Here is a 23220-nt window from a genome sequence, read left to right as displayed (position 1 = left end):
CTAGCCCTAACGGGGCTGTCTCTAAATCTGTATCAAACCCGCCCACATGTAGAATTTGGGACATGAGGGTCTCCCCAGTTCGTTCAAGCCTGAAGTAGTGGGATCCTCTTATTTGCCAAACATCTGTGGCTGGACAGGCCTCCAGACAGCAATGACTCCTTGGGCCCAGGCTCTCCTGGACGTGGTGCACCCTGAGCTGTACAGCCAGTCACAGACACAGCAGAAAGGACCTACAGGGCCCCCTTCAAACCCACAGCCTCCCCTGAAGGGGTGTGCACACAGGAGTCCAACATGCCGTTGCTCATTAGACCCGTTTGCCCACAGAACCCCTCTGAGACCCCAACTTACAAAGGCGAGTCGTGGCGGGGTGGGGGGTGCTGAAGCCTCTGGTGCCCAGGAAGGCTGTCAGGGTCTTGTCAGTGGATCCCACCTTCCCCCAGCAGGGTAAGCCAGGACGCGAGGTAGGGTTGGTGCCTCGAGCCTTAAAGAAGAAAAAAAAAAACAAAGGTGGGGAGAAAAGCAGACAGCTAGAGGAAAGGAAGAAACTGGCCCCAAGGGTGTTCCCGGGTCCCGACAGGAGCTGGGCCGGCAGCTGGGCCTGACAGCCCTTGGTAGTTAGGCCTCTCTAGACCTTCCCACTCCGGAATTTTAGGGCCAGGGAAGTTCTAGCCCCGGAGGACATAGGAGTGGTGGGGGCATGCTGCGAGGCCCACCTCCCCGTGCTGCAACAGGAAGCTGCAATCTCCACTGAGTTGAGTCTCACCTGCGCCCCTCGCCAGGGCCGCCGCGCACACCGGGGACGTGCGTCTCCAACCCCGGGGGTGATGGGGGCGGGGCCCGAGGCTGGGGGGCGGGCTCTGGAGGGCGTGGCTGAGACGAGGGAGGCCAGGCTGGGAAGGGGGCAGTGGACCGGGAAGTCTGGTACAGATGGGGAGGGGCGGACCCCACTCTGGCGGCCCGAGCCGCAGAACCGAGCAGGCCACAGGAGAGGCCTGCAGAGGGCGCCAGGTCCTTTCCCAGCCTGCAGAATCCAGGCCTTCTCCTCCCCAGATGGAGGACAGAGATGGTGTTCCCGGACTGGTGGCGTCCAGGGCACGGGAGGGCGGCTGCAGGATCACCAGAGTGCACGCACAAGACGTGAGAGCAAAATGCCGCAGACGGAGATGAGCTTTGTGTTCAGCACAGACAACCAGGAGGCAGTGGGTTGGGAAGAGCTGTCCTCAGCACCTACCCCACCTACCCCATCCCACTCCACCTTCCAAAGGGGCCCCAGTAGCAAGAGCATGGCCCCGGGCGGAAGTGTCGGGTCCAAAGAAGCAGGAGGGGGACAACCTCTGGCCCCCTGCAAAGTAAAGCCTGGAAGAGCTCCCTGGAGGTGTGGATCTCCCCACAAACGGGCTGTGGCCCTGGAGAAGGAGCTGTGGCATGGGACATGGCCCAGGTAGTTCGGGTACAAAGGATGAGGTCCTGTAAGTAGCAGAGAAGATGAGGCAGTGGCCAGCTCTAAGGTTTAATTTGTGTGTGTGTGTGTGTGTGTGTGTGTGTGTGTGTGTGTGTGTGTGTGTCACAGAGCAAGCCTGACACAGGTCCTGGCTTCTGCCCCAGCAGGCCAGGTCCTGGGGATCCCAGCCAGCCCTACTTGGGAGATAACTTCTTGATCTTGCTGGGCAGGGAGATGTCTGACTGTTGCAGCGGGGGCACCTTTACGCCTTTCTGTTTCAGCTGACCATAGAAGTCACTTCTCTCTGAGATGATTCTCTGGACAAAAAAAAAAAAAAAAACCAGCCAACGGGTGGCCTCCAGCTCCGCACCTGGGTCTCCCAGCACCCTACCCAGAACTTGCTGCAGTGGACAAGCTCAACCCCACTAAAAAAAAAAACAAAAACTCTGCATCTGCAGTGTGGCATCCCTGCTGGGGCTGTGCTGGGACTTCAGAAAAGATGTCCCAGGAGTCAGAGTAGAAGGAGGATATGCACTTGTCCCAGGAGTCCCCCTCACACCCAGCCTTCACTCGAAGGGGACCTTAGATGCCTGGAAACCAGGAGCTATCTGTTTCATCTTGCGCAGAAGGGCCCACAGGATCCCTTCCCAGCCCTGACCCTGTTCTCACTCCTAGCCAGAGGTACAGGGCCTTGGGTGTCTTCTCTGTCCTCCTGTCCCTCTTCCCTCCCCACCAGCAGACACAAGGCCATAGGCCTGTCCCCAGGGTCCTGCTCTCCAGAGGCGGCAGTGACCCAGGCTCACTCCCCACAAGTCACAGGGAAATGCGGGCATGTTGGGTTCACTGGGCGATGCAAAAGAAGGCCTAGACCTTGGGAACAGAGTGGCTGCTGATGAAATGTGACCCTGTGTGGCACACGACCCCAACCAGAGCAGCCTGCTACCTCAGCCATGTCCAGGGCTCTGGTGCCCCCTACACCTGCAGGGTAGGCATGTTCATCCCCCTTACAAAGGGTTGGCCCTACAATTCAGGGAAACACAAAGCGGCTAGGATTAGCACCGAGGGCTTGTGAGTGGTGACTACTCCAGGTCACAGGGCGCCAATGCCTGCACTCCCCCAGGCCCCTCTAAATCTTCTGTTTTGGGGGACTCTAGGTCCATAGGAGTTGGCAAGGTTGAGGCCAAGAGGGAGGACCCTGTTGCCAGGACTCTGGCCCAGCAGCTTCTATGCAGGGAGGAGGCAGAGGGGGAGGGGTGCTCCATCAAGGGAGCTGAGCTGAGCAAAGAAACTCCCAGAATACAGATAGCTTGTCCCTCTCCCTGGGCAGGGATGAGGGGCAACCTAGTGCCTCTTCCTTGAGACTGAGAGCAGTTCACACTCTCCAACTCCACTCTAGAGCTATCCCCAGGGATGGTCTGGTCCCCTCTGGTTGAGCAGGGATAAAGGGCAGTCCTGAAGTTACAGTGCCTAGCTGGGATGAGAACCGGGTTTCCGAACTGAGCCTAGGGCTCCCCTTCTCCCTCAGCTTCTGGCTATAGACAGTGGGGACACAGCTTGGGTCCCCTCACCTGCAGGGACTCCAGGATGTAGTTGTCAGAGAGCTCAGTGGACAAGTTCTTGGTCCCGCTGCCGCCGCTGAAGACGGCCTGGATGATCTTACTCCTTAGTCTCTCGAGCTGTGGACAAAGGTGAGAGCCACCACCCACGGTTACCAAGAAGGATGCCTGGCCCTGCCATGTAAGCCCTGCAGGCCAGGAAGGTCTTTCTTGCTCCTGCTTGTCACGGCTGGAAACAGGACTTGCCTGAGAGCTAGAATGTTCTGGATCAGACTCCAGTTCCTGGGTGGCCCCACACTGAAGTGCAGAAGCTTTGGCATTTACCAAAAACGCTTATTTTTATGTTCTGAAACCAGAAAAGTGCACTTCCTTACCACAAGTCCTGGGGGTTGAAATGAGGGACTCTCACATGCTAGGAAGCTGAGATATATTCCCAGCTCAGGGAGAATATCAGCACAGGGCTGGACAGATGGCTCCATGGTTAAGAGCACTTGCTGCTCTTGCAGAGGACCTGAGCTCAGGTCCCAGCAGCTAACAGGACTCAGGACACCCAACTAGCTGCCTGGAACTCCCGCTCCAGGGTATCAGATGCCCTCTTCCTGCTTCTGCATGTAGGTATATGCTCACAGACTCACACATGCACATACATAAAAAAATACATATTTTAAAAATAGTAGAGTGACATAAACAAAATACTTTTTAAATTTTAGTTTCCAGCTACCACTTGAAGACCCCAGCTTCTCTTTTGTCTGTCTGTTTAAAGATTTATTTATTTATTACTATACAGTGTTCTGCCTACATGCCAGAAGAGGGCACCAGATTGAATTGTAGATGGTTGTGAGCCACCATGTGATTGCTGGGAATTGAACTCAGAACCCCTGGAGGAGCAGTCAGTGCTCTTAACCTCTGAGCCATCTCTCCAGCCCTCTTTTGTTTGTTTCACTTCACTTTTATTTTATATGCATGGGAGTTTTGCCTGCATGTGTGTCTGTGCACCAAATGCCCACAGGGACCAGAAGAAGGCATCAGATCCCGTGGATTGTGTGAGCTGCCCTGTGCCTGCTGGGAATTGAACCCATGGACTCTGGAAGAGCAGCCAGAGCTCTTAATGGCTGAGTCATCTCTCCAGCCCCATCTCAGCCTCCTAACCATCCACCACCCATCCCTTCTCTACAGACTACCAGCTGTTTAGACAACTCTCTCTCGTATCTGTGATGTATGTCCCTTAAACATTGACAATCAAAAAACCAGCCATGGTAGCCAATGTCAAGCCAGCTAAAAACTCTCCTGTAAATGGTGGCCAGCCTGTTGTACTCCTGCAGAGGACCTGAGTGTGACCCTGTCTAGTTACTTACTGTTCTATTGCTATGATAAGACACCATGACCACAGCAACTCAAAAACGGAAGTGTTTCATTTGAGCTTAGGGTTCGGAGGGTTGAAGCCCATGATGGGGGGCAAGGGCGTTATGGCATACACACACAAGAGCTAACCTCTTGACCCACAAGTAGGAGGTAGAGGGGACACTAGGAATAGTGGACTCTTTCGACACACTCCCTAATCCTTCCCAGGCAGTTTTAACAACTGGGAGCCAAGTATTTAAACATTGGAACCTATGAGAGTCATTCTCATTCCAGACTACCACAGGTTACAAGCTCTTAGCACCCACATGGGGTGTTTACATCTCCCTGTGGCTCAGATTCCACAGGGATCAGAAACTTCTAGGCTCTGCAGGCATCTGTACTCACATATACTGGCATTCACACACCTACATGTGCTCACATGTACTGGCACCCACACACATACATGTGCTCACATGTACTGGCACCCACACACATACATGTGCTCACATGTACCTGCAGTCACACACATACATGTGCTCACATGTACCTACAGCCACACACATACATGTGCTCACATGTTCTGGCACCCACACACATACACGTGCTCAAATGTACTGGTACACACACACATGTACTCACATGTACTGGCCCCCATACATACATGTACTCACATGCACTGGCACCCAGACACATACATGTGTTTACATGTACCAGCAGCCACACACATACACATGACTTTTTTTTAATCCCAGCGTGGAGGGGAATGGGCTCCCAAGGTCCCACCCCCGGCTGAGGAACTACTGGCCATTAATGACTACTATGGGAAGGAGTCACTTTTCTTTGATTGGGACACTGGCTGGTTGTTCACCCCTCCCCCCAGTGTGTGACTCCACAGCCGTTCACATGTGGGCAGCATGTGAGCTACTTACAAAATCAATTTAGATAAGATAAGAGGACTTGAAGCAGGAAGGGGATACCCAGGGGAGGGCAGGAAGCAAGTGTTGGGATGACTGAGGGTCAGATGAGGACACCATCGCCCTCTCCCGCTGTCTTTTCTAGCTGAACCCAAGGCCCACTTTCTTTTTTTTTTTTTCTGGTTTGTTTGCTTTTGTTTGTTTCAAGATGGGGTTTCTCTGTATTGTTTTGGAGGCTGTCCTGGAACTCCCTCTGTAGACCAGGCTGGCCTCGAACTCACAGAGATCCACCTGCCTCTGCCTCCCCTGGGATTCAAGGCGTGCACCACCACCGCCCGGCTCCAAGGCCCTCTTTCTCGATTGACAATGCTACCCTTTGCCCTCTGTGTTTCCCTGAGCTCTCTCTCACTCCCTCCTCCACACTCTCCAAGCATCAGCTCTGAACCGCGTGTTGCAACCCGAGGCAGGATGAGCCAGAGCCCTTGGTCTGCTGAGCACAGGGTCTCTGTGGGTGGGTAAGGATAGAGTAGGGTCATGAACCTGAACTCTCATTACCCTGGCCTGAGAGGACTCCAGGACCACACGAGTCTGCTGCTCTGCTTGCTGGATTGTCTCGTTCCGGCTCTGCAGGTCGTCATGCAACTCCTTCCAACGCCTCAGGTGGTCCTCGTTCAAGTCCACCTGAGCCTGCAGCTCGCTGGTTTTGCTGTTCAGCTCTGTGATGGTCTGATCACGCTTGAGGAGCTCCGTCTCCAAGTCGGATACTTGCTGGGGGCGGGGAGGGGGTAACCAGGAAGGGCAGAGCGTTAGCCGGGCCCTGTGTGGTCCTCACCACTCTTCCCAAAAGATGGAGGCAGTGCCCCCTGGGTTCCTGCCACCCAGCCAAACCATTGCCAGAGGACCCCGGTGTGGATCTGTTGAGTGGGGTTGCTGTCTGGGGTAAGAGGCCCAACTCCAAGGTGAAGATGCGTTTGCCTCATCTGACCATCATGGTAAACCCAACCCACCAGGACGGCAGCCCAGCCCAGCCTTGGGCAACGCCCGTGCAGTCACCTGTCGGAGGGTAAGATTTTCCTTCTCAATGAGTCCCATTACCCCCTGCTGTTTCTTTTCCTCCCGGAGGCTGGAGAACTGTAGGCAGACAGCGGGGGAGGGAGGTTTGGAGGCGGTCAGCATAGGTCCCAGGCCCAGGACAGACAGACAGACGCTCATTCTGCCTCCCAGCCCTCCCAGGGGAAGGAAAACTGTGGGTTTCTGCCAGAGTGATGGGAAAGAAGAGGAAAGTGCCCCCTAGGACGCAGAAGCAGAGCACCGGGTGGCATCCAACACTGCAGATCCAAGAAAGCCCACTGCTGAGCTGTTCTCAGGGAACCCAAAGACAGCACAGTTCACACTCTTGTTTCCTGGAAGTGTCATAGAGGAACAATGATCAGTGGCCAGCTGTTACTGAGAGTAAGAGCCATGGACTTACCCCAGGCCCTGGCCTGCCAGTTACCTGGCCTTTCTTTCTCAACACTGGTGAAGACTGTTCAGTTTCAGGCCTGAAGAAGCCACCCTCCTCTCCGGGCGGCGTGCGTGCATGCGGGACACACTCTCAGTCTCCTGCCCTCCAGGCCCAGAACCTGAGCAAGAAACCTTAGCTTGTGAGCCGAGATGTGCTTTCCATTCCCCAGTTTTCAAGGAGGCTTGACCACCCCAAAGACCAGAGGAGATTTCCGTGGAAACTCTCCAGGGGGCCACAGTGCAGTCCCCTGGGTACTCCCTGGGGCAACAAGTTTAACATGAATGAATGGAGACCAAGGGTGGCCCATCTGAAACGGAAGAGCAAGACATTGAAGTGACACAGACACCTTGATCCCAGGGCAGGAAGGCCGAGGCAGGAGGATGCCGTGGATACCAGCCAGCCTGGGGTTCAGACCTAGACCCTTTCACGAGACAAAAACAACAGCAAGCTCCAACTAATGCTGCCTTTGCGGGAAGAGAAGACAGTGCTCTTGTGAAACAGATAAGGGGTAGCCTTGGGGAAAAAAAGGAAAAATAACCGCAGAAGCGTAGATGGGCATTGAAAACATTGAAACAGAAACTCCCAGGCGGAGAGAGCTGCTGATGGGGTCTGAGGAAACCTAAGTGATGAGGAGACAGAAGGTAAGAAGGAAGGACAGGCCACAAGAGGCTTAGTCCAAGTCTCTGGAGCTCCGTGAGAGAAATCAGAAAGGAAGAATGTGACTGTTTGGGCTGGGGAGATGACTGGGTGACTAAGAGCACCCGCTGCCTTTGCAGATGGCCAGTTTCCTTCCCAGCACTGTTGTCAAGCTGCTCGCTCCGGCAGCCAGGCTCTCCGACACCCTCTCCTGGCCTCTGCGAGCACCTGCACTCATACACACATTCATCCAGTCGCAGATGCACACGCACACGTAAATGTAAAAAGTAGGATAATCTAGAAAAGAGCGTGGTGGTTCATTTAACTGTCAGTCTGACACAGCCCGCACGTGGGAAGAGAGTCTCGAAGGATTTGTCTACATCGTGTTGGTCTGTGGGGAGGAGGGATTGTCTGGATGGCAAATTGATGCCGGAGGGCTAAGCCTGAACATGGGTGGCCGCATTCTCTGGCTGGGGGGGCTCTGAGACCATGCAGGAATTGGCAAGGCTACCCAAGCATTAAGCGTACAAGCGTTCCTTCTCTCTCTCTCTCTCTCTCTCTTTTTGGTTTTTCGAGACAGGGTTTCTCTGTGGCTTTGGAGACTGTCCTGGAACTTGCTCTGTAGACCAGGCTGGTCTCGAACTCACAGAGATCCGCCTGCCCCTGCCTCCCAAGTGCTGGGATTAAAGGCATGCGCCACCACCGCCCGGCTCCATCTCTCTCCTCTTAACTGTGGATTTTTAGCTGCTTCTTGCTCCTGCCTTGACTTCACTGCCATGATGGGCTTATGGCCTGGAACTGTGAGCTGAAATGAACCTTTTGTCCCCTCAGTTGCTTCCTCTCAGGGTATTTTTGTCACAGCAATGGAAACAAAACTAGAACAAAGGAGTGAACAGCCATGCAAACGAAGATTCTAGATAGAACACATGACACGCTTCTGGAAGGCCGCCAAGTGCCTGCCATGTGGCGTGTGAGATGATACACCTCCAGGTAATAAGACACAAGCCTGTGAGGTCTCAGGACACCCTGGACAGAGGAGACAGGATCTCAAAGCTTTTCCAACAGACAACCTTCAAGATGCGGGTGACCTCGGACTTCCCGCCGACAAGGCCTAGAAGCTACAAGAACAATGTCTTGACCTTCACAGCAGGGCAATGCGTTTATGGGGGGGGCGGGATAATGACTTCCAATTCGTGGTCAGCCTGATTGTGTAGGATCAAGGCGTGCAGGTGGCTTGTGTTCCCAAAGCTTTACAGACATATCCTTTGGGGGGAAAACAAAACCAACAAGCAAAGAAGAAATACGCTACACAAAAGCATAAGGCCGTCAGGGCTGGAGAGGTGGCTCAGCGGTTAAGAGCACTGGTTGCTCTTCCAAAGGACCCAGGTTCAATTCCCAGAACCCACATGGCAGCTCACAACTCCTCTAACTCCAAGATCTGACACCCTCACGAAGACATACCAAATGCGGGCAAAATACCAATGCATGCAAAAAAATGAAAATAAATAATTGTTTTAGGATAACTGCTTGCACACCCTTAAGAAGAAAGCATAAGGGTTGCCAGCCAACAAAGAGAAGGACGTGGGCGCAGAAGCTCAAGGTCATGTCAAGAATCTCAGCATTGTTTAGTGAATTCTTGTGTGTGTCAAGTAACTGCGGGAATGACGTCAGCACAGTGTCAATGCCCCTGGAGCTGGGGCAGGATGGCGTCAGGGGGGCCAAGGACGGGAAGATCGCCTGCCCTGTTGGACGGCATCATCTGATGCCATCATGGCATTTCCTGAAGAATTTGCCAGGAGACTTAGAAGTCATTGCCATGGGGATGGGGGGTATGAGAGGGAGGCGGCACTTGTGGAGTACCTTAGATAAAAATAAACCTTTCTACTTCACAACATGTTCTGTCTCAGGCATGTGTTAGCAGGAGCGTGAGCAAACCCAGCTGCTAAGCGTACTGTGGATTGTAGATGACCTTAGCCCAGGGATCAGGGACTGGCAAATATTTAGGAAATGACCAGGATTACTACGGCACAAGACATCAGGGACACAGACCAAAGCAGACAGCAGGGCTGGGGCTGTCCACAAAGTCTGGTAGGGATCTTGGCTCAGCTGCCACTGCCAGCTGGTGCCCTGGGATTGGAATTTTTGTTCCTAGGGAAAGGTCATGCTCCCTGAGCTGCTGGGACTACTGGGCTTTGCTCACTGAGCCAGGCTGGGGATGGGGCGGGAGGGGGGAGACTGCTGGGCGCACAGCCACCTTGTTGGTCATGCTCTGTATCTGCTTCTTTCGTTCACGGAGCTCCTTTTCCAGCCGCTCGTTTTCCGTGGTGACCTTTCGCAACTGAGACTCTTGGAAGTCCATTTGCCGTTGTAAAGATGTGATGGCTCCTGAGAGTAAGGCAGGAGGCAGGCAGAGTGAGAGAGAGAGAGAGGACCAGCTCGCTCTCTTGCTCTGCTCCAGGGTCTAGCCCCAGGGTCTAGTCGCTCATCCGAATGCCCAGTCACCCTTCCTGGTGCAACTCCTGGTGGAGAGGGACCCACATCTCCTGCCCCTCCTGCCTGCTAGGTAGAGCCAGCAGAGCTGGGCACCCATGCCCCCCTGGCACCAGCCCCTTGGCCCTTCCTACCTGTGGCCAGGGAATATTTGGCCCTGATGTGTTCCAGCTCGCTCTGGAAGTCCATCAACATGTGCTCATACTCCTCTAGCTGGGCCATCAACTCCTCCTCAAAGGACTCGGTCAGAGAGTATGACTTCCTGGGACGGTGCTCCTCCTCCTCCTCCTTCAGCTCCCACGACTCTTCCTCCTCCACCACCACCTCCTCCTCCTCCTCGGGTCCTTTTGGTTCCTCCTCCTCCTCCTCGGTGCTCACTTCATGCAAAATCCCCCCCTTGCCCATGCTGCTCCTAGATCTGGCAGCCTCCTCCTGGGGCCCCTCGGGCCCCTTTTCCTCCACGACGCTAACTGGTTCCATCGGCTGCTCCTTGTTCTCTGCCACGTTATAGTCGTCCTGCATCTGGGGACAGAGTGAAAAGGGGCTGGGCATCGACCGACCCAGGTACAAGGGGGAGGGTACCCAACTCTGGTAAGCAGCCCCGCCCATTTGTCTTCTCTCTGGACCTGTGCTCTTGATCGGGGGGGGGGAGGGAAAGAACTTATCCGCTGGCCTCATCCGTGATTAGGGGAGGGCCACAGCAGATCAGGGCTGTGTGGGCAGGAGCACTGTGGCTGGGGGCCTCCCTCTTAGCACCCATCCTCCACGGGGAGGATCTGAGAAGTGACGCCATCCCGCCGGGGCTCCAACCTGCTCCACACCTGCATCCAGCGCTGTAGCTCCTCCTCTTCTTTGAACGCGGTCTTCAGCATGCTCAGCCTCCCCAGCTTCAGCGTGGAGGCCTCGAAGGACCGATCCTGTCGGATGCTGCTATGAACCTCTCGGGCTCTCCAAATGCTCCCGTGGGGGCTCCGAGTGATGTCTCCCCCACCCCCGCCTCCCCCATCCTCCTGGGAGGGGACATCGGGCTCTCCGAGCGAGCGCACATGGGGAAGCATAGCGGTGGAGGGCGAGGAAGCAGTGCCATCGAGCAGAACGAGGCAATGGTGCAGAAGTCCCATTTGTTCGGCCTCAGACATCTGTGTGGGCAGCTTCTCCCAAGGTACCCAGGCACCACCCATGACCTCCAGCCTCCTCCCCGCTCCCACTTTGTGTCTGACCTAACTGTAAGTGCAGGTTGTTATCAAGTGTGAAACTCTTGGACCAGTGGGGGGTGGGGGCAGGAACCATTCCTGGTCATATGGACCTGCCTCACTCAGCCCTTTGCCAAAGACTTGAAGGGACACAGGAAGGAGAACCTGCAGCTCCGGGGCACGTCTTACTGCTCCCATAGGCCGCCTGCCAGAAGGCTCACCGTCCTGATGGAACCTGAAGATGGTTCTGTGCCTTTGCTTCTGAGAAGGATTTTCAGCTGCTTCTTCAGGGCCTCCTTCTCCTTCTGGAGCGTCAAGATCTCCTGGTCTTTCTGCTGCATCTGGGTCTCCAGCACTGAGAGACGCTGGAGCTCTTCTCCCAGCCGGACCAGGGAAAGATCCTATGCGGAAACCAGAGACAACTCCAGGGCCACTAGGCAAGGCCAACCATCTCCCATGTCTCATCCCAGCCACCCAGATAACAGTAGCTCCCAGACACTCAAACCCTGGGACAAGCTGTGCAGCTCTTTATTCCAGCCATGCCCTGAGGTTCTTACGGCCTTCTTGCTCTGTCCTGGGAGCAGACCCCCCCAAATCCTTGTGCAAAGGCATTCGGGTCAGGGCCAGAGCATGCAGCCTTCCTGACGTAACTCAAGATACCTGTATTCTTAGTGGTCCCCACACCTAAGCAGCAACATCACCCAAGCGTAACCCCCCCCAAGGGGCTTGTCAGGGAGTCCCTCAGCCTGCCTTCTCAAAAATCTCAACTCCAGAGTGCCAGCCTACAATCCTATGGCCAGAGAGTCTGGGAAACAGAAACGTCATTTAGTGGCTGATCGAAGAAGAGGCAGACTCCCTTGGTTAAGTACTGAGCTGAACTCAAGAAAGCCAGTAACAGAGGGAGGACTGATGATCAAAGGGATTAAGACTGGGCTGGTTTAACCCCAGAAACAGCTGACCAGACAAAGGTTAACTCTTGAATCCCAGGCATCAGACTGGGAATCCAGCATGGGACTGATCAAGACCCCCTGAATCTGGGTGTCAGTGAGGAGGCCTAGGTAATCTATTGAGCCTTGGGCAGCAGATCAGTACCCATCCCAAGTATACACACGGACTTTGGACTCCCATCCTAAAATGTGAGGTGCACTCTCACCCTGAACTCTTGGGGAAGGGTCTAGGCCCTGCCCTATATGAAATGACAGACTATGGACACCCCCATGGAGGGCCTCACCCTCCCTGGGGGAATGAGGGGATAACGGGGGGGGGGTTTGGGGGGAGGGCAAGGGAGGAGGGTAGGGAAAGGGAGAGGGACCTGGAACTGACTTGTGAAGCAACCTTGTTTCTTATCTAAATTTAAACTGGAAAATAAAATAAAAAAAAATCTCAACTCCATCAGTTCTTCAAAATGGAAGACAAAGACGTCTTCAGCAAACAGTTCTTCACCAGCAGATATGAACTCGGGAAGCACAAACTAAAGTGAGGTGCTCAGGCAGGGGGGAAGTTACCCACACAGAGCAGTCCAGAAAGGGGGGTAGCTATACATTTCTCAATTTTTTTGAAACAACATCATAACCTTCTATGTAGCCTGTGGATTGAAGAAGAAACTACTTGAGAAGTTAGAAAACCCTGTGAGTAAATGAAATTGAACGTGCGGCCATTGTCACACCCAGAGATAAATTTAAAACCACAACTAAAGCCTGCTTTTAGGGAGCACTGTTCTTCTAAGACAAGGGTCTGATTATAACCCTGGATGGCCTGGAACTCACTATGTAGACCAGGCTGGACTCCATGTGCCACCATGCCCAACTCCATACTGCTCTTGCAGAGGACCAGAGTTCAGTTCCTAGAACCCAGGCAGGGCAGCTCATAACTATCTGTAATTCCAGCTCCAGGGGGAGCTAACACCATCACCTGGCCCCTGAGGGTACCTGCACACACATGGAATAAAGTCGCACAGGGACACACACACACACACACACACACACACACACACACACACACACACACACGCACGCACACACACACACACGCACGCACGCACCAGAAAGAAGCCAGAACGTAACACTGGAAAATGTGAAAGGGGTGTGGGATTTATTTGTGTGACTGTTACATTTTTTTAACGTTCAAAATAGAATGGCAAAGTGGGACAGCAATGCCAGAGAACACATCTTATTGTTCCGACCATGGTGATTTTAGGCATGTGCACATGTCTCAAAGAAGTCTGAGAACAACAGCGGGCAAGGGGGAGAGGAGGGGTAGCACTGATTCATTTCCTGCTGGGGACTCCTAAGGTGGCGCAGGAGAAAGGAGGAGGAGGAGGAGGAGGAGGAGGAGGAGAGAAGAAGAAGAAGAAGTGGGAGGATAAGGAGAAGAAAAAGGAGGAGGAGGAAGAGGTGAAGTGCTTCTGAATTTTTAAAAACAAGACCAGGACAACCTGGATGCCCAACTTCAACAGAATTCTAAGACAGGAGAGTTGGGTGATCAACTGTCACAAGCATTTTTTTTCTTAAGGGGGAAAAAAGATCCCGCGTGCTATCTTGTACCCAAATCTCTGGGCATTTGCATTTGCTGGCCTCTCACTCAGATAGTTCGAACTCATGCTCACAGGGACTTCTGGGCTGAAGGTGTACAGAATGGCTGGTGGTCACACGCGCTAACAAGATCTGTGCCCAGTTAAAGTTACCACACACCGGGAAAAGGAAGGAGGCTGGGCAGTGGTATGTGTGAACCACTGGATTCCTAGCAGCCGAAGTAGGGTGTTCGGGTGTCATTTTAGGCTACAGCTAGCCAGACAGCAGAACAACGGTCCCCTATGGTGTGGGCAGGTTGCAGGGCCAGGCGTGGGACCCTACCTTCTCATGGATGACTGAGATGTACCAGGGCATTCTGGTTTTCTGGGACCTCTTGACCATGGTTGGGCTGCTGGAGGGACTCGTGGCTGGGGACTCACTCCTCTTCTGTGAGTAGTTGATTTCACAAGCACTCTTGCTGAATGGAAAGAGGTGCCCTGTGGAGGAAGCGGAGGGCAGTTCGAGTCTTCCCTGTGGGCGTGCTGTGGAATCGTCCACGATAATATCCATCCTTCCAGACCTTTCTTCCCTCAGAGGCCAGCGTCCGTCCGGTAAGCTGTCTCCTGCTGCCACACTAAAATCTTAAAGTCTGTCTGTCTCCCCTACCAGGAGCCTAGGTATAGCCCCCGAGACCACCACATCTGCCTGCACACACCTAGAATGTACTCAGGAGGGTGGCTGGGCATCGAGGTTCACGTCCAGACCCCGGAGTGGAGGAATGAGAGCCCAGGAGTTGGGACGGGAAGCCATCTGCCACCGCCCTTGTTGACCCCATGACCCCATCCCTCTTGCACCCCAGAGCCTCACTTTAGACTTTGGGGTTCTTCACCTTCTTAAGCCTGGAGGGAGTTGCTCACTACAGGCTGTTATCTGAAATCATCCCGTTTATCCCACTTCCTAGCGGATGAAAGCTTATTTCTCTATTCAAGGAGGCGGTGCCCAGGGGGATGGAAATAAAGGGCACAGAGAAGGCAGAGGACACGGATTTCAGCTGTGGTTCTGCCAAAGACAAGGAACAATCGTTGTGTCTTCCGGCAGTGAGCGTAGAGTTCTGCCTCAGCCCTGGACCTGGGTATCCAGAGTCTCAGAGTTGTTTTTGAGAGGCAGGCAGTCCCAGGAAGAGACACATTAGGCATCCCTGGGGAGCAGCTTTACTGTTCAGGGTCCCAGAAGATGAAGGCAGAGGCCTCCAGGATCTCCTTACCATCCATACTGGTGGCAGAACCCTGCCTGTCCAGGGGCTGGTCCTCAGTCATCCTCCAAGTTCCAGAGCTGGGACACATGTCCCTGGGCAGATCGGCTGTGGTGGCAGAACCTGGAACATGCAAGGTACCAGAAGGTGACAAGGAAGTTCTCCCTGCCCCAGGATCTCGGTCCAGCCCGGCCTCCAACTCACAGAGATCCGCCTGCCTCTGCCTCCCGAGTGCTGGGATTAAAGGCGTGCACCACCACCGCTTGGCCTGCCCCAGGATCTCTAGGGCCAAGGCTGTCACCTTATCTTCAGACACGAGGCCAGGAACAAGTAAGCCTTCCTGACGGAGGCCTGGGACTGAACCCATCAACACACAGGCTGTCTCTTTTTACCCGTCTGATCCCAATGTATCATCTGAGAAGACTGATGGAGGTACCCGAGAGAGAATGTAGAGACAGACCCTACCGCCTAGATTCTGTGATCCTTGGGCCCACCCCCCAACCATCCCACAATCCCGTTCCCCATCCCCGCCTACCCGGAGAGTTGAGCATGTGCTGGGCTGTGGTTGAACTTCACAGACAAGTTCCCAAGCCCGTGTTGGGGACATGGGACAAAAGCAGGTTAGGGACCCAAGAGGTTTGGAGATGTAGCCTCGACTATGAGCGACGCAGCCCTGGCTGGCCACCGTGGGCCCTCTTAGGCTTCAGCAAGACAAGGAAGGGCAAGATATAAGACTTCTAGGACTCCTTGGGGGTGTTTGCTCCCACTGAGGGGTCTACGGACTTAAGGGCCTCTTCACAGAGGCTTCTAGGAATTCCAGCCCTCTCCTCTGCCACCCCAACACTGTGTTTAACAGCCAAACAGGAAGGAGCAATCGTGGGTGTGAGGAGGCTGGCCTCTGGCATCTTCTCCTTTACAGTTGGCCATCCCCCACCCTCAGCGCAGGCCTCACAAAGACTCTGGGCTCCCACAGAAGACTTCAGAAGCATGAGCAGCAATTGTCACAGGTTTGAAGGGGCTCCAGGATGCAGCGGGTTGCTCCAGTCGCCCTTGGTGGCATGGGGAGGTGGTGGTCTTACCCAACTGAGACACAGATGTGGCCCTGCTGGTGAACTGGGGGCATCCGGGCCGCATGAGGAAGGCCTTTCTCATTTCTTCCATTTCAGACACAAAGCCATTAGGGTTAGTGAGTTTCTTGAGCTGGCTCTGGCAGGAGAAAAAAGATAATGAGACCAGGTTCTTCGGGATGGTTGCAGGGACCCTGTCTGTGCTGTCCCTCACAGCATCCCAGAAAGTCCCACGTTAACAGACAACCCTTAGCCGGGCGTTGGTGGTGCACACCTTCAATCCCAGCACTCGGGAGGCAGAGGCAGGCGGATCTCTGTGAGTTCGAGGCCAGCCTGGTCTACATGAGCGAGTTCCGGGATATTCTCCAAAGCCACAGAGAAACCCTGTCTCGAAACCCCCCCAAAAACAAAAACAAACAAAAAAAGAGACAACCCTTGGCTCAGATTTCAGCACCCAACTAGAAAGTCCTGCCACCACTATCCCTGGCATCCCTGGTGTATGGTGGGTGCAGGTGAACTTTCCATCCAGAATTCCCTCCCACGGGTCTTTCTCTCCCCTTCACCTTCCTCTCTGACACTCAGGACAGACAAGGGTCTCTTTGTTCAAGGTTCAGAGTTGACTCCTTCCTTTGGGCTTGGCTTTCCAGACCGAGCGGGATCCAGGGGGACGTCACCTATCTCCCATACAGCTACCTCCCTGGGAAAGCCTGGGGATCCTGGAGGTCATAGGTCATTCAGGAAGTTGGGCAAGGCCAGTCAGGGCTCTGCCCCACCCAGAAGCTGCAGTCCTCATCCCTCCTGGGCTTGGTGTGGCAGATTGCCCAGAAGCATGCACCAGGCTCTGCTGGTTGACAGCTCCCATGGTACTTTGGGAAAGGAGTGGCGTGGCTAGCTCCAGGGTGGCTGCTGCGCTGGGAAGGTAGAGGTACTCCACCCAACCCCCGTACCACTTTGTGGTAGTAGTGGCTGACGGCCTGGGCCGACTTGCTGGGTCTGCGTTGGTCTCCCGGCGGCTTCCTCTCTGGGCCATGGGAGGTCCTGCTGGAAACACTCTGAAGCAGCGCCAGGCCCTTGCTGATCTGGGGAGATGCCAATCTGAGTTCCTCGGGCAAGTTCTCCTTCTTCATTTGAGAAGACGGAGCCAAAGACAGACGGTCACCCTGAATGACCACTCGGGCCTATTGCTCCTGCGCACAGCGCCGGTTATTGGGGGTGGGGGTGGGGGTAAGTCAACCTTAGCTTGACCCTTTAGAGGCGCCCAAGCCAGAAAAGACAAGCTTCCAAATCTCCTGTCCTACAGACTCCTGGGAGCAGTGTGTGTCATCATAGATGTCTCCATAGAAACAGGGCATGGTCATAGTCTCCTCAATTTTCTGCAATTAGGTAAAAGAAGCTGGGAAGCAGACCCAAACACGGTTCCCACCAAATCTCGAGGTGTCACAGGAGTAAGAGATGTAGTCTGATCTCAAGGGTCAGAATTCTCCTCTCTCATTTTTGTTGGGTGCAGGAGCGGTAATTTTCTTTTATTTTGTGGGCACGTATTTCACTGTGCATATGGACAACATTTCACTCCAGGATATGGCATATTTCAACCACATTATGAGAAACAGCTACCCTCCTTCATAGCAAGAGCACTGAAGACTCGGAGTAGTGGAATCGACACGCCTTATTTTACCAACTTGTAAAGGCGAGCAATCAGCCTAGATGGACATGACCCCTCCTCCCTTTGCGAGTAACCGGGCGGGGCGGGGCGGGGCGGGGTCAATCGTACATGCCATCCACTCTTCTCCTCTTTTCAATGTCTGCTCATGTATTTGTTCCTCTTAAGGCTTATCTGTACCGGACTCAGGCCTAAAGCTCTCAGCAAGGACAGCCTACTTCTTCTCTGGCATTCTGTTTCTGACTGTTTTCTTTGTCTTCCTTCATTCTCTTAACCAAAAAGTTGAAAGTATTCTGCAGCCTCTTCCTTGTTTTCCCTAGTGTTGCTCCTTCAGACCCTACATCAGAGTTCATGCTGCAGGCAAGTGGAGTAACAAGAGGCTGAATCTTGAGTGCATCAGTACTGGGCTTCTCGGGTTCTTTGATCGAACCCTTTCTGACACCTTGGCAGACATCACCTTATTATTTAGAGAGACTGAAGAGCTTTCGGATTCTGCTAGCTCTTTTAGGTCCCAACTGATGAGGCACAGTATTATCTGCCCAGGAATTTCCTTCTCCTCCTCCTCCTCCTCCTCCTCCTCTCTCTCTCTCTCTCTCTCTCTCTCTCTCTCTCTCTCTCTCTCTCTCTCTCTCTCTCTCTCTCTCTCTCTCTCTCTCAACAATAACCAAGTTGAGAAGGCTCGGATTGACACCCACAAGGTATCCAGGAACAGACTTGCCCTTCCTCTCTCCAGCTCTCTTTGATCCGTAACAAGACAGCAGGTGCACTCTGATGCGGGTCGAAATGCCATGTGGGAAAACCTTGTTTGTCATTCTGATTCCAGGCACACAACCCTTCCCCTCTTCACCCGGAACACCCACGCCTACCTCTGCGGCCATGCGCACTTCCCACGGAACACTCGAAGCTTGGTCTCATCACCCACCGCAGTGAGTTTCTGACAGCTGGTGTCAGGGAAGGAGATATTCAGCAGACTGCCTAGGTGCCGCTAAAGAGACCCTACCTGCTGTGAGGACGGGTCACCCTCTGCCACTTACGTTTGTCCTTTCCTCAACCAAACCTGGGCAGCCTGATGAAGGTAACATGTAACCAGACTTGCAAGAAAGCCTGGTTGTGGAGCTGGAGAGATGGCTTGGTGGTTAAGAGCACGGGCTGCTCCTCCAGAGGTCCTGAGTTCAATTCCCAGCAACCACATGGTTGCTGATAACCATTTGTAATGGGATCTGATGCCCTCTTCCTGCATGTAGTCTCTCTATTTAGAAAGAGTACCATATACATAAAATAAATAAACTTAAAAAAAAGAAAGCTTGGTTGTGAGTATTTTTCTACTGTAAACTTCTAGTCTGGCAGACGTAGCCAAGCAGTTTGGGGGGGTGGAGCCAGTAGTTAAACCAGCAGGAATTAGCAGGAGGCTGGGATTTTTGACTATTTGTAGCTGGACCGAACATGACTTAAGGAACCTTTGAAAATGAACTGTTAGATTATTTGCTTTAATTTTTTAAAAAACGCGTATGAGCGTTTTGCCTACGTAGATGCTTGTGCATACACATCATGCCTGATACCCATGGAGGTCAGGAGAGAGTGTCAGATCCCCTGGAGCTGGAGTTACAAATAGTTAGGAGCTTCCATGTGGGTGCTGGGATCCTCTGCAAGAGCAGTCGGTACGCTGAACCTCTGAGCCATTTCTCCAGTCCCCCAGATTTTATTTCTAACGGTTTTCAGCCTCATGCCCTCACTTTCCTCCCCCTCCCCTCTGGCAAGCCCTCTCTCTCCTTTACACAGACAGCCTCTCTCTTCATGTGTACTTATATAAATGTAATTTTATGGATCCAAACATGATGAGGAACATGCGCTCTTTGGCTTTCTGAGGGCAGTGGCCAATCTGGACTGTTTGGATTGACTAGAAGCAGAATCAACTAAACTTTGAACAGCAAGGCATGCCTGTTAGCGGTTTTCTGTCTTGGCTACTTTGAGGTGGGAGACCCATCTTAAGCCTGGGCCACACCTTATGATGGCAACCCACATGAAAGGACATGGGAGAAGGAAATTTTTCCCTTTGCCTGGTTGCCCTCACTCTCACTGGCAAGTCTACGCATCCTTCGGCTAAGGCGCCCCTTTGCTGGTGTTGGAACTCACTTCCTCAGTGGGGGTTTCCAACACTGGCTGAGACCAACGGCTCTCTCAGACTCTTCTAGGACTCCAGCACCAGACTGGGCCTGCTGAGACATCATCCAGCCTCATGGACTGAACGGCTTCTGGATCCTTGGCGTTTCTGTTGGACGACAGCCATTGTTGAACTATCTGGACTACAGCCTGTAAGCCATTCTTGTATGTGTACATGCTTATGTGTGTGTGTATGTGTGTATGTGTGAATACTTTTTAAGCAATTTCCTCACTTTTTTTTCACCCTGTTTGAAATATGATACTACTTTAGCGATTGTAATTAAAATGTTATTATCTTGGTACAAATCCACAGTTTAAAGGCATTTTTTTTTTTTTTTTTTTGGTTTTTCGAGACAGGGTTTCTCTGTGGCTTTGGAGGCTGTCCTGGAACTAGCTCTTGTAGACCAGGCTGGCCTCGAACTCACAGAGATCCGCCTGCCTCTGCCTCCCCAGTGCTGGGATTAAAGGCGTGCGCCACCAACGCCCGGCCTAAAGGCATTTCTTAATATTGCCTATACAACTCTTTAAAAAAATAGGGCTTGAGGGGGCGGGGCAACCTCTTTCAGAGAAGGGCTCATTCTTATTGTCAGTCGTTGCTGTGCTAAATGTGCACATAAGGTAAAACGGCTCTTCAGAGCCATCTTGGCTATGGATTCAGCTTCGGCACAGCTGTGTCCCCACTGACCTTCCCTACACCTTGGGTGTAATGTGCATTCTTCCCTCCAGCCTGGTTCCTGAGCTGCATCAGTCCCAAATGAACACGCAGGATACTATATTAATTATAAAGCTGTTGGTCATTTGCTATGGTTTCTTAATGGCTAGCTCTGACTTAATTATTAACTCATAATTACTAATATATATTTTTATAAGGTCTTATACCAGACTTTCGCCCTTTCCTCCCTGGATCACATGGCGACTCTTTACTCTTGACTACACTTCCCAGAATCCTCCTCAACTCCTAGTCCCCCTGTCTTGCTTCCCTATTGGCCAACAGTGCTTTATTTATCAACCAATAGGACAACATATATACAGAAGGACTTCCGCCATCACACAGGTATGCAGGTAAACCTCACTGTGGTTTGGGTCTGTGGTTCCAACAGTGAGTCGTTAGACATATGTATGTATACACTGGCCATTCCTACTGTTGGGAGCACCTTAGGTAGATCTTTTGGAGCCAAACCTGTACTTTCTAAAGTCTAAAGATTTATGTAATTGGCCTATAGCCCTAACAAGGGAGCCTTCTGGGGGTACTCAGAAGGGAAACCACAAAGGTAGAACATAGAAACACCATGGCCCAGAAAGCTTGTCCAAACTCAGCCAACCCTAACCATCACCTAGGCAATGGCTGTTAGCCCACCCATTCCTCTCTCTCCTGAACTTTTTACCTTGCAAATATCCTGCTCTATGTGCTTAAACAATACCCTGCTATGTGCACACCTGGTATGCAAAGCAACCCTCTCACCCCCTCAAGCCCCTCCTGCGGGTCCGGATATCCTACAACTTATAAAAAGTGCCATTTATGTTACTTGCTGATTTTTTTTTTAACTGGTGGGATTTGGTTTCAGGAAGTATTTTATATTCTACATGCTAATCCCTTAACAAAGAAGATGCATTCTGCATACTTATCTGAAGGTGGGGTTTAAATGACTCCACAGGACATCAACCTGGAGCAAGAGACCTAAGGACCAGGGATGGGGACAAGAGACAGGAAAGAAGGGACACAAGACAATCAAGTGGCAATTTTGTTTTTCTTGGGGCAGTTAATATACTTGGTAGAGCAGGAGACTAGGAGGGGCCTAGGTCCTCCCCTGTGTTTTTAGGCTGAGAGAGTATCCCTCTATGCGGAATGGGCACCCGAAGTCAATTCACATACTAGGGATAAATACTTATCAACTACCAAAGGCCCCATAGAGTGCCCAGGCCTCCTACCTGACACTCACGTTCAGGGGTTTGGATCAGTCCTATGCTGGTTTCCCAGCTGTCAGTCTGGGGTCCTTGAGCTCCCCCTTGTTCAGGTCAGCTGTTTCTGTGAATTTCTCCAGCCTGGTCTTGACCCCTTTGCTCATCACTCCTCCCTCTCTGCAACTGGATTTCAGGAGTTCGGCTCCATGTTAGCTGTGGGTGTCTGCCTCTGCTTCCATTAACTACTGGATGAAGGCTCTAGGAGGGCATATAAGGTAGTCATCAATCTCATTATCAGGGAAGGGCATTTAAGGTAGCCTCTCCACTATTGCTAGATTGTTAGTTGGGGTCATCCTTGTAAATCTCTGGACATCTCCCTAGTGCCAGATTTCTCTTTAAACCTATACTGGCTCCCTCTATTATGGTATCTCTTTTCTTGTTCTCCTCTGTTCTTTCCCTGACTCAATCTTCCTACTCCATTATATCCTCCTCTCCTCTCTTCTTCTCCCCTTCTCTTTCTCCTAGCTCCCTCTCCCCTCCCCCATGCTCCCAATTAGCTCAGGAGATCTTGTCCCTTTCACCTTCTCCGGGGACCATGTATGTCTCTCTTAGGGTCTTCCTTGTTTCCTAGATTCTCTGGGGGTGTGGACTGTAGGATGATAATTCTTTGCTCTATGTCTAAAATCCATATATGAGAGAGAGTGCTCACCATGTTTGTCTTTTTGTGATTAGGTTGCCTCACTCGGATGGTTTCTTCTTTTCTTCTAGTTCCATCCATTTGCCTGCAAATTTCAAGAGTGCATTGTTCCACCCCCCCCCATGAGCAGTACTCCATTGTGTAAATGTACCACATTTTTCTCTACCCATTCTTCAGTTGAGAGGCATCTAGGTTGCTTCTAGGTTCTGGCTATTACAAATAATGCTGCTGTAAACATAGTTGAACATATGTACTTGTATGAATGTGCATTTTTTAGGTATATGCCTAAGAGTGAAACTGCTGGATCTTGTGGTAGACTGATTCTCATTTTCCTGAGGAACCACCATACTGATTTCCAAAGTGGTTGTACGAGTTTGCACTCCCACCAGCAGTGGAGGAGTGTTCCCCTTTCTCCACATCTTCTCTGGAGGACTTCTGAAGTTCAATAGGTTTAGGGTAAGTTCTTCCCTGCCCTTCATTTCCCCAATATTTAAAGCAACACCTAAGATGAGTGTGATGGCACATGCCTGTTATTCCAGCAGCCAGCAAGTTGAGGACCACAAGCTTGAGGCCAGCCTGGGCTACATAAGGGAATCCTATTAAAAAAAACAAGCAAACAAACAAAAAAAGCAATACCCAGAATTGTAGGTCACAGGTACCGTGAGAATGAGACCCTCTTGCTGCAGAGAATGAGAACAAAGAGAAGCCTGGGTTCTGGACTTCTGGGTCTCTGTGCATCTCAGAGGCTGAAGCAGGAGAGCCTTGAGTTCAGCCGGGCCTGACAAGGTCACATGGCAAGACAAGGCTTACACAAAAAATGAGCTGTCTCAACATGCTTCGTAGAGCCAGGACAAAACTCCTGGCCCATCGATGTTTTTGGGAGAGGGGCTTTGTGTT

The 23220-nt window shown here is 52.3% G+C and overlaps 1 protein-coding gene and 1 long non-coding RNA gene across 2 annotated transcripts; one reads left to right on the top strand and one right to left on the bottom strand.

Annotated features, from left to right (window-relative positions):
* Positions 1-1010: 1010 nt before the first annotated feature.
* On the bottom strand, positions 1011-17114 carry Ccdc27 (coiled-coil domain containing 27). Its single transcript, XM_005079374.2, has 12 exons — positions 16852-17114; positions 15917-16043; positions 14850-14960; positions 13928-14082; positions 11297-11476; positions 10704-10799; positions 10017-10404; positions 9647-9777; positions 6306-6383; positions 5808-6020; positions 3010-3117; positions 1011-1758 (listed from the first exon to the last, which is right to left on the bottom strand). Exons 1-12 carry the CDS (start codon positions 17029-17031, stop codon positions 1636-1638), a joined length of 1890 nt encoding a protein of 629 aa, XP_005079431.1. The 5' UTR covers positions 17032-17114; the 3' UTR covers positions 1011-1635.
* A 1277-nt stretch (positions 17115-18391) lies between these two features.
* Positions 18392-22643, top strand: LOC121135817. Its single transcript, XR_005872940.1, has 3 exons — positions 18392-18490; positions 19747-19876; positions 22601-22643. It is a non-coding gene; the product is annotated as an uncharacterized LOC121135817 (long non-coding RNA).
* The last annotated feature ends 577 nt before the right edge of the window (positions 22644-23220 follow it).

This window comes from Mesocricetus auratus, unplaced genomic scaffold, assembly GCF_017639785.1.
Source record: "Mesocricetus auratus isolate SY011 unplaced genomic scaffold, BCM_Maur_2.0 Super-Scaffold_100042, whole genome shotgun sequence".
NCBI classification, from domain to species: domain Eukaryota; kingdom Metazoa; phylum Chordata; class Mammalia; order Rodentia; family Cricetidae; genus Mesocricetus; species Mesocricetus auratus.
This window is presented reverse-complemented; position numbering and strand designations above follow the sequence as displayed.

Coding starts and splice junctions, on each gene's coding strand:
- Ccdc27 (XM_005079374.2), bottom strand. CDS start 17,031: ATGAAGAAGGAGAACTTGCCCGAGGAACTCAGATTGGCATCTCCCCAG. Junction 14,961..15,916: donor CACATCTGTGTCTCAGTTGG/GTAAGACCACCA, acceptor TGCATGTTCCAG/GTTCTGCCACCACAGCCGAT. Junction 3,118..5,807: donor TGGAGTCCTCTCAGGCCAGG/GTAATGAGAGTT, acceptor CTTTGTCCACAG/CTCGAGAGACTAAGGAGTAA.